The 15,593-nt window shown below is 36.0% G+C and overlaps 2 protein-coding genes across 7 annotated transcripts in view; one reads left to right on the forward strand and one right to left on the reverse strand.

The window, feature by feature from the left end:
• Positions 1-4,533, forward strand: part of Lrrn3 (leucine rich repeat neuronal 3) — a 32,402-nt gene extending 27,869 nt beyond the window's left edge. For all 4 annotated transcript variants that reach the window (XM_013117867.3, XM_013117866.3, XM_005076203.4 and 1 more), the window contains one exon: positions 1,494-4,533. In XM_013117867.3, coding sequence (XP_012973321.1) covers positions 1,843-3,966 — 2,124 coding nt within the window. In that variant the 5' untranslated portion in view covers positions 1,494-1,842 and the 3' untranslated portion in view covers positions 3,967-4,533. The remainder of the gene's footprint in view (positions 1-1,493) is intronic.
• Immp2l (inner mitochondrial membrane peptidase subunit 2) overlaps positions 1-15,593 on the reverse strand; it is an 871,559-nt gene that overhangs the window by 463,115 nt on the left and 392,851 nt on the right. The gene's annotated exons all lie outside the window — the stretch shown is intronic.

The raw sequence follows: 15,593 nt of genomic DNA on the forward strand, positions 1-15,593 counted from the left end.
TTTGTGTTATCCTCAGAATTAATACTTCAGTCTTATGTAAAAATATAGTTAACATACAGATTGTGCAAGGAGTGAAATGAATACATTTAGGAGCAGTTAAGTTCACTGAAGTTTTAAAATGAAAAAATTAGGTTGCTTAAGTTATATGTAAAATGACAGAAATGTACATTTACTCATGGAATCCATTCACTGGAATTCCAAATATTTCTTGAGCATGTGCTACATGCTAGTTACTATGGTCAGGAACTGGAGATAAAAAGCCAAGCAAACCTCATGTTCTTGAGATGTTATGGCTGGAACCATGACTTGCTGAGAGGCAAGGCAGACAAAAGGCAGGCTTCCTAGAGGACATGGCCTTCAATGGGAAGTAAACAATTCAAATGCCTTTGCTTCAAGGCAAGTGAAAAAAGAAATCACAATTAACTTTTATATAAAATCACATTTCTGAGTGTTAGGGGGGAGAAAGACAAGCTAGCTGTGATTTTAACTGTATATTGATTTAGAATTTTTACAAACAAGAACATCTTTATTTTAAAATACTGATATTTCTAAGTCTCCATAAACATCTTTGGAAGTTTATGTGTGCTGCTGAAGCACTGACCTCATATAACTCAAGTATGCCATTGTAACCATCAATACTGGGAGACAGTAAACCCAAAATGAAGAGTCTAGACATTCCTGACTATCTAAAATATGTGAAGATAGTGGAGGGAGCTTACCAGCAATCTACCTGGATGGAACACAGACCTAACTACTGTGTCCTGTAGACGCTAGAATCTCTGGGACAAAAATACCAGTGTTCATTTAAAGAAGGAACATGCACTTTGCTGATGTAAAACAACTGCTTTTTACTGTCAGTGACTGATGGAATATAAATTATTATCAATGATACACAATCAAATTTTAATCTGAAGTTAAACTTACACAAGTATATCTACAGTATGGAATATCAGATTGCCTCCAAATCCTGCAAGTCTCAAGTCACTTTATGCAAAGCAGACTATACAGAGAGATAGGATTGAAAGTAGGGAATTGTGCTAAATGTCACTATTTAGCTCATTCAGCAATCAGGAACAATTTTGCTCTCATTGCTAACCCTGAGGAGTGAAGGGACTACAGACTCACTATTTGATTATAACAAGACAGTATTGTATCTACACATCACACAATAAGTCTTACCACCCTTGCAAGGCTGTCTTACTTCTTTAATTCTTTAAGACAAAGAAAAATATACTAACTAAAACTGGGGTTATAAACAAAGAATTGAAACAACTGAAACATTCTTGAAACATAGTTATTCTACTTAATGAAACCAGCCTTTTGAAGATTAAATTTCTTGATTCACCTCATGTCTGGGCCAAAGTCATAAAAATGTACTGAAATAACTGTAAACTCTAATAAAATTATATATGTGAAATAATTATAATTAGCTAAACATTAATTATGAACTTTCCTCTTGAATTAATTTTTTCTCTCACTTTGATTGCATTTAGAATAATGACTCTACGTCTACTGGACAGAATGGGATTTGAATTTTAGATTTCTAAATAAATGAATCGCTCCATATCCTATGACCATCTATACATACACCATCTTCGAAGAGTCCATCAATACTCAACCACTGAGGAGACAGCAACCATCTTTACTCCAGTATGCATGCCATCTTTGGAAAATACATCAGTGGCACTCTTAGTTATTTCCATGAAGAAAACGCCTACAGTTCTATTGCATTCATCATTTGACAAATGCAAGTACATCCCTCATCAGTCAGCTTATACTGAACTTATTGGCGGTGACTGGAATCCTTGAGGACCTATTAAACTTTTAAAGACGAAAGCTAAGATGAAGGACATGCCACTCCAAATTCATGTGCTGTTTGGCCTGGCTATCACCACACTAGCACAAGCTGTAGATAAAAAAGTGGATTGCCCACAATTATGTACATGTGAAATCAGGCCTTGGTTTAGCCCCAGATCCATCTACATGGAAGCATCTACAGTAGATTGTAATGATTTAGGACTTTTAAACTTCCCAGCCAGATTGCCTGCAGACACACAGATTCTGCTCCTACAGACTAACAACATTGCAAGAATTGAACATTCCATAGACTTTCCAGTGAATCTTACTGGCCTAGACTTATCTCAAAACAATTTATCCTCTGTCATGAATATTAATGTACAAAAGATGTCTCAGCTTCTTTCCGTGTACCTAGAGGAAAACAAACTAACTGAGCTGCCTGAAAAATGTCTGTATGGGCTGGGCAACTTACAAGAACTCTACATTAATCACAATTTGCTTTCTACCATTTCGCCTGGAGCCTTTATCGGCCTACACAACCTCCTTCGACTTCATCTTAATTCAAACAGACTGCAGATGATCAACAGTAAGTGGTTTGATGCTCTTCCCAATCTAGAGATTCTAATGATTGGGGACAACCCCATCATTAGAATCAAAGACATGAATTTCCAGCCCCTTCTCAATCTTCGCAGCCTGGTTATAGCTGGCATAAACCTCACGGAAATACCAGATAATGCCTTGGTTGGGCTGGAAAACTTGGAAAGCATCTCTTTTTATGACAACAGGCTTATTAAGGTACCCCAAGTTGCTCTTCAAAAAGCTGTAAACCTCAAATTTCTGGATCTAAACAAAAATCCTATTAACAGAATACGAAGGGGTGATTTTAGCAATATGCTACACTTGAAGGAGTTGGGGATAAACAACATGCCTGAACTCGTCTCCATTGACAGTCTGGCTGTGGATAACTTGCCAGATTTAAGAAAAATAGAAGCTACTAACAACCCCAGATTGTCTTACATTCACCCCAATGCGTTTTTCAGACTCCCCAAGCTGGAATCCCTCATGCTGAACAGCAATGCCCTCAGTGCCCTCTACCATGGTACCATAGAGTCTTTGCCAAACCTCAAGGAGGTCAGCATCCACAGCAATCCCATTCGGTGTGACTGTGTCATCCGCTGGATTAACATGAACAAAACCAACATTCGATTTATGGAGCCAGATTCTCTATTCTGTGTGGACCCACCTGAATTCCAAGGCCAGAATGTTCGGCAAGTTCATTTCAGGGATATGATGGAGATTTGCCTCCCTCTTATAGCTCCTGAGAGTTTTCCTGCTAGCTTGGATGTAGATGCTGACAGCTATGTGTCCCTTCACTGCAGAGCTACTGCAGAACCCCAGCCTGAAATCTACTGGATCACACCTTCTGGTCAAAAACTATTGCCAAACACTCTGAGAGAAAAGTTCTATGTTCACTCTGAAGGCACACTAGACATAAGTGGAATAACGCCAAAGGAAGGGGGGTTATACACATGTATAGCAACTAATCTAGTTGGTGCTGACTTGAAGTCTATTATGATCAAAGTCGGGGGTTCAGTTCCTCATGATAATAACGGTTCACTGAATATTAAAATAAGAGATATTAGGGCCCATTCTGTTCTGGTATCTTGGAAAGCAAGCTCTAAAATTCTCAAATCCAGTGTTAAATGGACAGCCTTTGTCAAGACTGAAGACTCTCATGCGGCCCAAAGTGCCCGAATACCATCTGATGTCAAGGTATATAATCTTACTCATCTGAAGCCATCTACTGAGTATAAAATTTGTATTGATATTCCCACCATCTACCAGAAAAGCAGAAAACAATGCGTGAATGTCACCACGAAAAGTCTGGACAGTGATGGAAGAGGATATGGGAGGAGTCACACAGCGTTCATGGCCTGCCTTGGGGGCCTCTTGGGGATTATTGGTGTCTTGTGTCTTCTCAGCTGCATCTCACAGGAAATGAGCTGTGAGGGCGAACACAGGTATGCGAGGAATTACTTTCACAAACAGACCTTGGCATTCAGTGAGTTTTACCCCCCTCTGATCAACCTCTGCGAACCAGGCAAAGAAAAAACTGCACCCTTGGAAGTTAAAGCAACTGCTATAGGTGTGCCAACGAACATGTCCTAAAAACAACCGACCAAACCTTCTTCAAAGAAAAGCCCAAGACTGAGTCAGTGCTAAAGAATAAAAACAAAACAAAACACACACACAAAAAGGAATAGACAAATAACAGCAAGACCAGGCAGAGGGATGTTACTCTCTGGAAGGCAGATTCAGCTTCCCCAATGCTGCTCCTGGCCTATGGAAATATGAAAGTTCAGCATTTTAATTGACTGGCTTCAAAGGGTACCGTGGCAACCAAATAAAATTTCCATTTTCTAGAACTTTCATGTAACTTTTCTGTCAGGACTACAGTTAACGTGAACAAAAAACATTTCTGTATTTTTTTTAAGTATAGAAGAGTAGTTGAACTGAGCAATGCCTCCTCCTGTGTTGTATTACACATGTTAGCCACGAATTTTTGCAGTGACCAGATAAACTTGAATTGACACGTGGTGTAAGGGAAAGAACAAATTCTGTAGAGTAGACACAGTGAGTATGTGGACTTCTTTTATAAGGAAAAATACATTTTGGATTAAAATCAATTGCTTTTGTCTTGTTTTTGTTTCTAAATAAAGAATAATTTCTGGGAAATATCATCTGAGTAGAAGTCATTTAAATACCAGTGTTTTTAATGGTGTTTTCTACAGTCACATTTGGAATGTTAACAGTGAGACTATCATTGGGTTTGGTAAGTACAGTTTTCGGATATACAAAATGTATTTTAGACAGCATTTTATCAATATTAAAAGGTAATAACATTATATTTAACACACCAATTATAAATTAAAATAATTCCTCCAGGAAAGTATTAATTCATTTAAAAGTTTTTTTCAAATAAGGAGATTTTGGAAGAGGATTTAATGTTTAGGTTCAAATGATGTAAATTCAATACTGAGTAAGTCAAGGCCTAATTTTAATAAAGAATTGATCAGCTGGAATTTGCTGCTGTGCAAAACATTTGGCCACGTTTTCAGTAGCTTATTTTCACATCTCTTTGAGACTTGAAATAATGAGCTTCAGTGATGTAGCAAGTAATTTTATAACCTGCTACACCAAAAAGCACAATAAGGAAACACATTCCATTTTAAGAGTGGAGTTTTAGAATTTCACTGTAAAATATGAATAAGTAGTAAACTTTAAAAGGGTCAACTGTTTAAAACTCTAACTTAGATTTTTCTCTACTCAAAATTAAAAACAATATAATCCAGATGACTCTGGTGTTCACTGTGAAGTAAAATGCAGTTTAGTATAGAAACAGCATCTCTCTAGGTAACCTAAACTCACTTCAAACTTGCTATGTAACACACAGTGGCCTTGAACTCATGATTCCCCTGTCAGAAACCCCCCCAAAGGCAGGGATTACAGCTGTATACTACTACTAAAAAAATCAGGGAATAGTTTTATTAACTAAGAAAAATACAGAAATAAAGTATAATACACTAACACTATGTTATACAAAGTATCTAAAATACAGGTTAAAATTATTCCTGATTATAAAATGAAAAATACTATTTTAAAATCCTTTATATGAAGTGAAAGAATCTTACTTGAAAAATTAACAAAAAACTAGGGAGAGTGGTAGTTTTAGTCATTTTACAAATAACAAATGTCCTAAAAAATGTCCATTTTTGGGCAAAGGAAACATTCTAAAATATAAACACTGATCTTTAAAGAAAGCCATGGTTTGAAAGGCAAATTGTGTTTCTTTACAGTTACGAGTTAATATATTAATAGCTGTTGTGCTGTTCTGAATCAGATGTTAACATTCTACAGTAGCTAAATGCATATGATCAGCACAGCACCAGCCTGTAAGCATTCCCAGCATGGCAGCCATATCAATTTATTTGTTGATATTAGACGTTTCTTTTGTATTAGCATTGACAGATTCTAATTAAATCCTAGCTGGTTTTGACAATGTGGAAGGTAATTGCTATGAACTCTTTAAAATGAGAGGACAAGCTGTGTTAATTTCAACAAAATGAAAATATGGACTTGTTAATTCATTGTGTTTCCCAAGCACAAATTTTACAACCTGATGAATGGCTATCACAAAGAAGCTGACATTAGAATTCATCAGTAAGACACGCTCATATATCATGAAAGGCTTCCGCACCACGGATAGAACTCTGTGAGGTTCAGCTGTTTATCAAAAACCCAAGAGCTGAAATATGACCTATTAGGATACAGTTACTGTACGGGTCAGCAAGGTATTAAGCATGTACCTTGTGTTTCTTTTAAATTTACCTTCCTGAGGAACCATCACAGTCATACAGCTTCCTTTGAAAATTGCTCTGGAATAAGCCCAATTAATAAACAAGTAGTAGAAGGCATTTAAATGAATTTTTGTCCTCAACAAATCAATCAATGCAGGTACTTGAAGTATGTTATGATTTTATTTGCTTAAGTCTTATTTCAATGTATCATCAAGGAAGAAAATAATTCCCTTTCAATAATGAGAATAGCATTTAATATTGCCTACACATTCTTAAACAATCACAAAATTAAATGAGCATTAGTCACATGACTCCCACATAATTTACAGGTGAACTGCAAATATTGAACCATATAGAATCCCTTGTTGAAATGAAGTTTACTTAAGAAACAGAAAATTCTGTAGTTTGTATCTCCACAAATAACAATTGATGTGCTTACTTATATGGAGAAAAGCAATCTCTCACAAAAATTATTTCCAAAGAATGACATAATCTCACATTCTTTAGTATGAACCAAACTCAAGATTATTTTTAGAAAGAAGCATGCTAAAACAATATGAAAACTACAGTCATGATTGTGAAATGAAGTTTTGATTACACAGCATATAGCTAATTGGTGCCATTACACAGAGATGAAAATTTCCTATTAACTAATGATATTGTAGCTGTCCAAATATCAGCACAATGCATTATATATACCAAGATGCTGATGTAAATGAACTTTATGTGCTATCAGTTGAAGCAATGTGTAACACATGCAATTCTAGATAGTGCATGATTTTGAAGGGATGATGAATAACCATTGCCAGTGGAATATTACACTATGCTTTTATCATTATCTTGGAGTGCAATCCTTCTACCAATTAAAAAGGTGAATTATAAATAGTATGGCATGTTGGGATGAGGACCGCTTCACACACCCCATATGAGAGGGCATTCTCTGATGCCCACACAGTGATGACATCAGCTCAGCATGCAGTTTCTCAGTGTAAGCTGTCATCAAGTGACATTTAACTGTATGGAAAAGCAACAAAAACACAGACACTATTAACAAAGTCAAGATCCTCTAATGCATAATGGAGTTTTAATATGCTACTAGTTTCCCTAGGAAGAATGGAGTTTTGAGGTAGACAGATAGCTAGATGGATATAAAGATATACATATATGTATTATAATTATAAATGTTGGAGATTCTATTCTATTCAGACAGCAAAAATTTAACCAAACTGAATCAGAATAAACTGAAAATGATAATTACTCATTTATCTACATTTTGTATATTCTCAGGAAATACTAACTTTATGACTATTAATCTCAGGAAAAACTCTGAACAGGAAAATTCCCCTGAAAGAGAGATTTATATTCTACATTTTCTCTTACAATTTTTTCTATCAAGCTGTCACAGATATCTATCAACTGTGCTGCTTAGTGGTGTCAAAGCATTAGTTTGTAACCTTACACACCCACACTACTCAGAAATCACAGAACTTTTAAGCTAAAAACATCTCACTTATAAAAATATGTTGACATAGGGAATTTGTTGAAATATATTACTGATTCTATTCCCTTAATTATTAAAACTAGCCTAATACTATCTTTAAACTGATTAGATAGATATTCCTATTTATTTATCATAAATTAATTCTTACTATAGAAACATGGATTTTTTTCTTTAAGCTGTGGGAGTTTGGTCATCCTAGCAAATGAGAAGTTAAATTCAAGAAAGGAATTTAGCACTGACCAATTGTTTATATCTCTTACAAAGAGAGTCACCTGGCTCTTAAAAGATCTTTCAATGAAATATACAAGAAAACTTAAATTCCTTCTTATTAACATGTCAGATAAAATGTTCAGAACCTTAATATCTGGCAATTGCAAAATTAATAATAAAACACCAAAATGTAAAGGTATATTTTTGCTGGAGAAGGGAAAAATTCCAACAAAAATTCCCTGCAACTGTTATAAAAAGCAGCAAAAACCTCTAATTGTATCTATCAGCATTAGAGTCATCTTTGTTCTTCATTCCAATGCTGTCTTTTCTAGAACATAAAGTAATTAACAGGAACTAGTTTCTGTACTAGCATTGTCATAATATAGTAACACAGATTTCATTTTCTACAATAATGACATTTGTAGATGTCACACTACCTTATTGTTAGCCTTTTCTATCTGGTGTATCTTTATAAAATCATAGCATATGTGACCATGTTTAAAAAAAAACAAGCAACTGTTCACTAAAACATACAGTGTAGTATCTGAGATTATCATTTCAAAAATCCAGTTGAGCTACACAGGTATAGAATTTAATAATCTCTGATACAAATAAGGGAGTCAGTTTAGGGTAAAACTTGACCTTCCTAATCCTCACATTGAGGTAATACAAATATCTCCCTGGTATTTGGAATATCAGCCTCCAAACTGAGAAACAGATTGGTTCTTCAACTATCAGAAATGACATTGTTAAAATAATGCAACCAAAAGCACCAAAGAAATTCTTCAAAAGTATATGACCCAATATTAACATTTATTATCAGGACTGGATTAAGGTAGGGAATTTACAATAAATGTACCCTTCATGGTTACAAAGAAAAAAAAACTACAGGCAATAAGAAACAAAAATTGCTATCTGCAAAATAACATAAAGGCACCAACCATTTCTTTTCTGTTTACTACACAGTTGATCAATAAACCAGCATTTTAGTACTTAATGTTTCATAAAGGAGCACTTATTTTATGAGGAGTCAAAATCTGTTTTCATTCTATAGTATCAGCAAATCAATTGAGGTTCCTGTGTGCAACAAAGCACAACCACCCAAACTCTCAAAAGGTATAAACAGGCTCACCTCTCTCTGACAGTAACATTTTAATCAATAAAAATTAAGTCAAGGAAACATAAGAGACCTATATTAAAAATTGTCTGGGTAAAGGTGACCGGGATTCCTTCCAATGGATCATGTGAATCTCAATCCAGAACTGTCCCTGAGGTAACTAGTAAATAGTTCAGGTATTCTCCTGTAAGTGATAAAGTACCACTTCAAAAATGTTATTAACATTTGCAACAATACACATGCATATTATGTAGGAAGAAGGAAAAAAAAAACAAGGAAACATTCACCAACACTGAATGTCAAAGTTACACAAGACTTAAAAAAAGAACACAAGAAAAATGAACTTCACAAGTAGAGCGAAGAGCATGATTGACACTTCTTTCTCCCTCTCCCTTCCTCTCTGACTTCCCCTCAGAAAGACAATTTGAACTCATTTATATAAAATCAATCTATTGTACACTTGCACAGATAACTAATTTATTCAAGGACTGCTCAGAAATGCAGTATTAATATTCCCGCTCTGTATTCTATGTTGCCATGTAACTAAGAATACATGTCAAAGAAGTTGAGTAGTTTTTCTTCCTCCTAAATAGAATGGGAAACACAAAAACAAAAAAAGATGCAACATCATGAGATTAATTAAAAACGCCCAGGTCTACCTAAGCATGCCACAGTCCATGAAAACGGGTGACCTGGTGGATGGAAATACTACATCAACACGAAGAGACACGGGGATGCGGCTCCATGGTGCAGCACATGCCTAGCATAAAGTGGGTCCAAATCAGTACCATAAAACTAGACTAGTTAGAACTCCTAATTATTATTAACACCTACCAACTCCACCAAAGGGTTATGTTAACATATTCCAATCACAGGTTTGCATCAGAACTTGGGGACAAAGTTTGCTGGATTTCTTTGAATACTTCCCAAAGACAAACAGCACTACTTAAAAAAACAAAAAGACCAAAAGCAAAGAAAATCTATCATATTGTTAAATTTAAATAAGCATATTTGCCCAGTACCCAGAAGGCACACAGTCGTGGCCTGTTAAAATTTGTTTCTTTCTGTAATCATTCCCATATCCATCTCATAGTTTTCAACTATCAAATACAGTTCTACTAGCTTTGAGTACAGGATGATAAGTAACCAGTTAAATGTGCTTTCCATGTCTCAGATAACAACTACCTCCAAAACAATCTGTTTTAGAAGGCACCTTCTGAGTTTTGTTTTTTTAAATGTGGTGGCAGCACACCCTTTAATCGTAGCACTCAGAAAGCACAGGTAGAAGGATCTCTGTGAGTTCAAGGCCAGCCTGGTCTATAGAGCAAGTTCCAGGACAGTCATGACTAAACCATGAAACTCTGTCTTGAAAAAACATTAACAAACAAACAATCGAAAAATGCTGCAAAAAGAAAAAAAGAATCCTGCCAGCTTTCTGCCTGCAGACAGATTCTTTGACTCTTATCAAGGAACAGTACAGCTTAGGGTTAGAAGTCACTGCTCTGGCAGTCTGTCTGGCATTGCTATTGACTTCTAGTCTGCTGCAACCTCCCGGCTCTCAGAAGGGCACATTTATGAACTACATGCCATCGTTCTAGAGAGAACACTATTATTTAATGCACTTCAGATGCCATGGATTGTTTACTGATAAATGGGACAGTAAAAACTGAAATAAAAACACATGTATCCATGTGATTAGAACGTGCAGGTGACCATTTAATAGAAAGTTAGCTATCCAAGAATGCCAGACAAAGAAACAAGCTAGCTGTTTAAAACAAATATTTTCGTAAATAAAGATATCCCATTGCACTAAGTTGGGATGAGAGATTAATTTATCTACAAAGTTTCTCAGCATTCAGTAAATACTCACTACAAATGCTTGAAAGTTACTATACTCAGAGCTTTTCTCATTCTCCATGACTAATTCCCACCTTGGTTTATGTCACTGTTGTGTGTCTTTCGCAGAGGTTCTACTAAGGAAGCAGATTTGGAAACTAGTAGCAGCAGCATGTTATAAAACTTCATTTGTAAAGTATCATGCAAAGAAATGGGTTTCGTTATGGAATTCACATGCATGTTTAGTTTTGCTTGATCTCTCCCACACCCACTAAGCAAATGTTTTAAGTAGAGAGACCAATCATGGTCCATGTAACCTTCATATCTATTTTGTTCATTCACTATTTACTGGGATATAGGTACTAGAAATGATATCAACTACTAGCCATTCAGAGTGATGCCATAGTCAATCTATTGTAATTGAAAAAACTTCCAGGAAAAAATCAGATACTAACAAATAAATCTACAAAGTTCAACACATAAAAGAAGTATCATAATAACTATGAAAGTCACAGGAACAGCTAATACGTATTTAGGAGTATAGAGCATTCTAAAGGAGCATCGAAGGCTTCAAATCCACACTGCTTTATAAAAGCATGCACCTAAAGAAACACGCAGGTTAGACATTGCTTAAAAGCAATGACAGGCTGAAATATTTAATAACCATCAGATTAATGAGTGATTGGGACCAAGTTCTACAGGAGGATAGAGCAAGAAGCAACTGGTGACAAGTAATACAGACACAGGTACAAGACAGAGTGGAAACTTTCATTCCAGAGAAAAGAGATGCCAAGTAAAATATCATGACTACTTTATTTTATTTTATTTTATTTTTTTGGTTTTACGAGACAGGGTTTCTCTGTATTGTTTTGGAGGCTGTCGATCCAGCCTGGCCTCGAACTCACAGAGATCTGCCTGCCTCTGCCTTCCGAGTGTTGGGATTAAAGGCGTGCACCACCACCGCCCGGCTCATGACTACTTTATAAAGGTAGAAAAACCTTATTAGGTTTTCCTAACCTGCTACCACATAAACACACGCCCACATGCAAGTCCTTACGTACTTATCTGTAATCTCCTGTGTTAGGATAGACCAGCATTTCAGGACAAACTAATTTCAATTTTGTCTTCAAAGCATATCCCCTTTGAAAATATACAAGGGCCAAAATGTACCTGTGGCTCTCCATTGCCTCTACAAAGGCAAATAAGTGAAAAAGAGCATAGAAATTATTTGTAATTTTGAACATAAAATTCAAATGTAAGGTAAGTTTGTGATATATGGCTTTGAATGTAAACCTGACATAACTCTATTTCCACTACCAACTGCATTTCTCTTTTGAATTTTCATAAATGTGATACATGAGGCTTAATAAGTGTGTAAGTCTAAACACAGATACAGGCAAAGGTTCATGCAGCATTCTAATTTTTTGCACTATATTTTGTGACGATTGCAGTTATAACTACTGGGGTGGCAACAGGTATCACTCCCTTCAAATTATATTTAAAATTTTTGTGTTCTATTATGTGTCTAGCTAGGGCAGTTACCTATCTTAACATACACATAATGTATGTAGCTAGACATGTAATTGGACACCCATATCATCTAGACTTCCTGGACCCTGTTCTTGGCTAAGAAGAAAAAGCTCATCTAATATATAATTATCGAATACAGAGCTTCCTAAACTTTCATCTTGCAGTCCTTTTCTACCTGGGGTATTTTTACATGAACAAGAGTATATGGGTCTATAAAATAAACACATAAATAAAACATTTACTGAAAATAAAGAATAAGGAATTTATCTTAAAACAATTCGTTGGCATGCGAAGTTTTTTTTTTCCCCTTTAGGAAAGAAGAACTATTTGCATACTAATGAGGTGTGTATAATTGCTCACTTTTACATAAATTACACATTAAATTTTTTAAATGACTAATACTGTAAGATACAACATCTTCAACGTTTTTAAGCATTCATCAGTATTTTGATTTTATAACTGTCAACACTGAGAATGCTACTTTGTATAAATACATAGCACAAAAAGGCAGACATACGCCTACGGCCAACTTGGATTGCACAAATTCAGCCTTAATCCTAAAACAAAATGCATTTAGTGACATATCATGAAGCTTAAGTGAACAATTCAAGTGGCAACTTTTTCGAATCAAGCATTCTAATGAGTATAGACCAAAGATACATCAATTCAATAGTCATATGCTGAAAGAAGATGGTGAGGAAACGCTGAAATTGCTTGTTTTTATAATAAAACCCGAATGCTTGTATTCAGTGTGTAGCAGTCGGTAGTTTTCACCTGAGCGAGGGAGCTTCGGGCAATGTGAGGGGTGTGCCATGTGCATACTGGAGACCGGGCATGAAAGAAGCCGCGTGCATGGGTACTGGCAGAACACTTGCAGCTCATTTGGAATGTCATTTTTAGTTCCTTTGAGAGCACTGGTCATTCATAAAAGTTGTACTCCTCACAAAGTTTTGTGCCCCACATTCTTCTGCAATTTCCACACCAGGTGTCAACCAAGAGGTTAAGACGCTGGGGGTCAGGGCTGGGGAGATGGCTCAGCGGTTAAGAACACTGGCTTCTCTTCCAAAGGACCCAAGTTCAATTCCCCAGCACTGTCTGTAACTCCTGTTTCAGGAGATCCAACTCCCATTTCTGGCCTCCAGAGGTACCAAACACACATGTCGGGTACAGACATAGATGGTGGTAAAATTCCTATATACATAAAGTATAAATAAATAAATAAGAAAATTAAAAAAGGATCTGGGGTATAAAATATAAGGAGATCATTAAAGAAGTATATTATATAACAGCAATTTAAATGTTAAAGACACAATTTACATTATTGGGTTACCTCTTCTACTATGGGAAGAAAAATTCTGAAGATCCTTTTACTGCTCATTTTTCTCAAAAAATGTTTCAGGTAACGGTGATATTAATATATTAACCTAGTAATTCCAGTTCTTTGATAATATTTCTTTTGAAAACCTTCCTGAAAATCTTCACCTGAAGCAGAGAACAAAATTTCAAACAGAAAAGTAAATTTGATAAGGCAGATACACTTTCCTTAATATTTAAATCCTGACAGCCGAGTGTCTGGTACCTGGAGCCAGCTCTAGAGTTTGCTGAAGAAAATGCCAAGTTCCCATGGCTCGCAAATCAGTTCTACTCACTACAGTATAGGCAACAGGTAAGAGTCACATAGCCTTACAGACAACATCTAAATGCAAAGGCAGACCGAGCTACAATATTTATAAGGGGAAACCTGACCCAACATGAGGCCATATTTCTCAGGCCAACAGTTTCTCAGCAGACTACTTGGAACAACACCTAGAATATGTGTAAGTCACTTATCACAAAATGTCATCTCATTCAAAACAAAACAAAACAAAAAAACAAAGTCTAGCATTAGCTACCCTGAAGTCAGAACATGTAAAACACCAAAGTACCTGTGCTACCTGACTACGAGACCAACGATCTGCAACCGGGGTGGGAAGGAGCTTCTGAGACCAGGGCTGTACAAGAATGTGGAGCCCTCCTGCCTCTGCCACTATACTCTGAAACTACAGATCTGGGTCAACACCTATCCCAGCTGAACACCCATGATTTGGAAAACAGTAAGGTCCTAAAATTATGATAACATTAATAAGCTCTGTTGTTTCCACATCTGTAAAAGGTTTTCAAAGATGTTTTCATATAGTTACACAGGACATATCTACTACCTCCTCAGGGAAGCAAAAAAAAAAATCACTCAGAAAAAGAGTATCCCATCAGATTAAAATTATCATCACATAAATTCACAAGCCCATTGGATCTTCTATTGACCCCAAATAAGCAACATCTAACAATTGTGAGCCCTCTCCTCCATGGCAAGGGCCAACGATCGATATTGCTTTATACTGGAAAAAAACAACCCTGTGATCTTAAACACTCGGGTTTAGAGGGCTCTCGTGAACGTGGGATTCCAAGTCTATTCACATAATGTCACATTATCCTTTTAAAATATAGTACTTAAGGGCCAGGTATGATGGAATAGTCCTTTAATCCCAGTACCTGGGAGGCAGAGGCAGGAAGATGTCTTTGAGTTTTAGGACAGTTGAACTATATAGCCAGTTCTAGACAAGTCATAAATAAATATACAGTAAGAACCTGCCTCAAAATCATATTTTAAAATAGAAAACAATTTGGCATTATTGTACCTTAATATGTTCTTAAATATGTTACTACAAAATTAACAGATAATTAAGATACAAGTCAAGTACAAAAAGGAAAACCCAACTCCAATAACAGTTTATAAAAGTCTGCCATTCTAGCTATTCTATTTTTTTAACTGGAAATAATTTGTGAAAGGGGGAAGATTACTGGTGGAAATATAAATTAGTACATTTATAAAAAATGGTATGGAGTGTCCAGACACAGTCACTTCTACAACAACCACAGAATCCAGCTGTGTCTGGTACCCACTGCAACATGAAGGATGCAGACATACCTATGCTTACTGCAGCACCATCCAGTAGAGATGAGAGACAGTCAGTTCTGGTGCTTTTCCACACAAGGATGGATCAGGAAAATGTATACATACATAAGAGAGTATTAGTCTTCTACCGAGAAAAATGGGATTGTGTCCTTCGCACAAAAATTACTGAAGTAGAGGTTACAAAGTTAGGTGAGTTGAGCAGGACATACCAGCTTCACAGGTTTTCTTTCAGGTTTTAAAAAAGCCATCCTAAAAATAGTAGCAGAAGGACTACCAATAAAGGTTCGGGCG

Source organism: Mesocricetus auratus, unplaced genomic scaffold (genome assembly GCF_017639785.1).
Source record: "Mesocricetus auratus isolate SY011 unplaced genomic scaffold, BCM_Maur_2.0 Super-Scaffold_15014, whole genome shotgun sequence".
Classification (NCBI taxonomy): domain Eukaryota; kingdom Metazoa; phylum Chordata; class Mammalia; order Rodentia; family Cricetidae; genus Mesocricetus; species Mesocricetus auratus.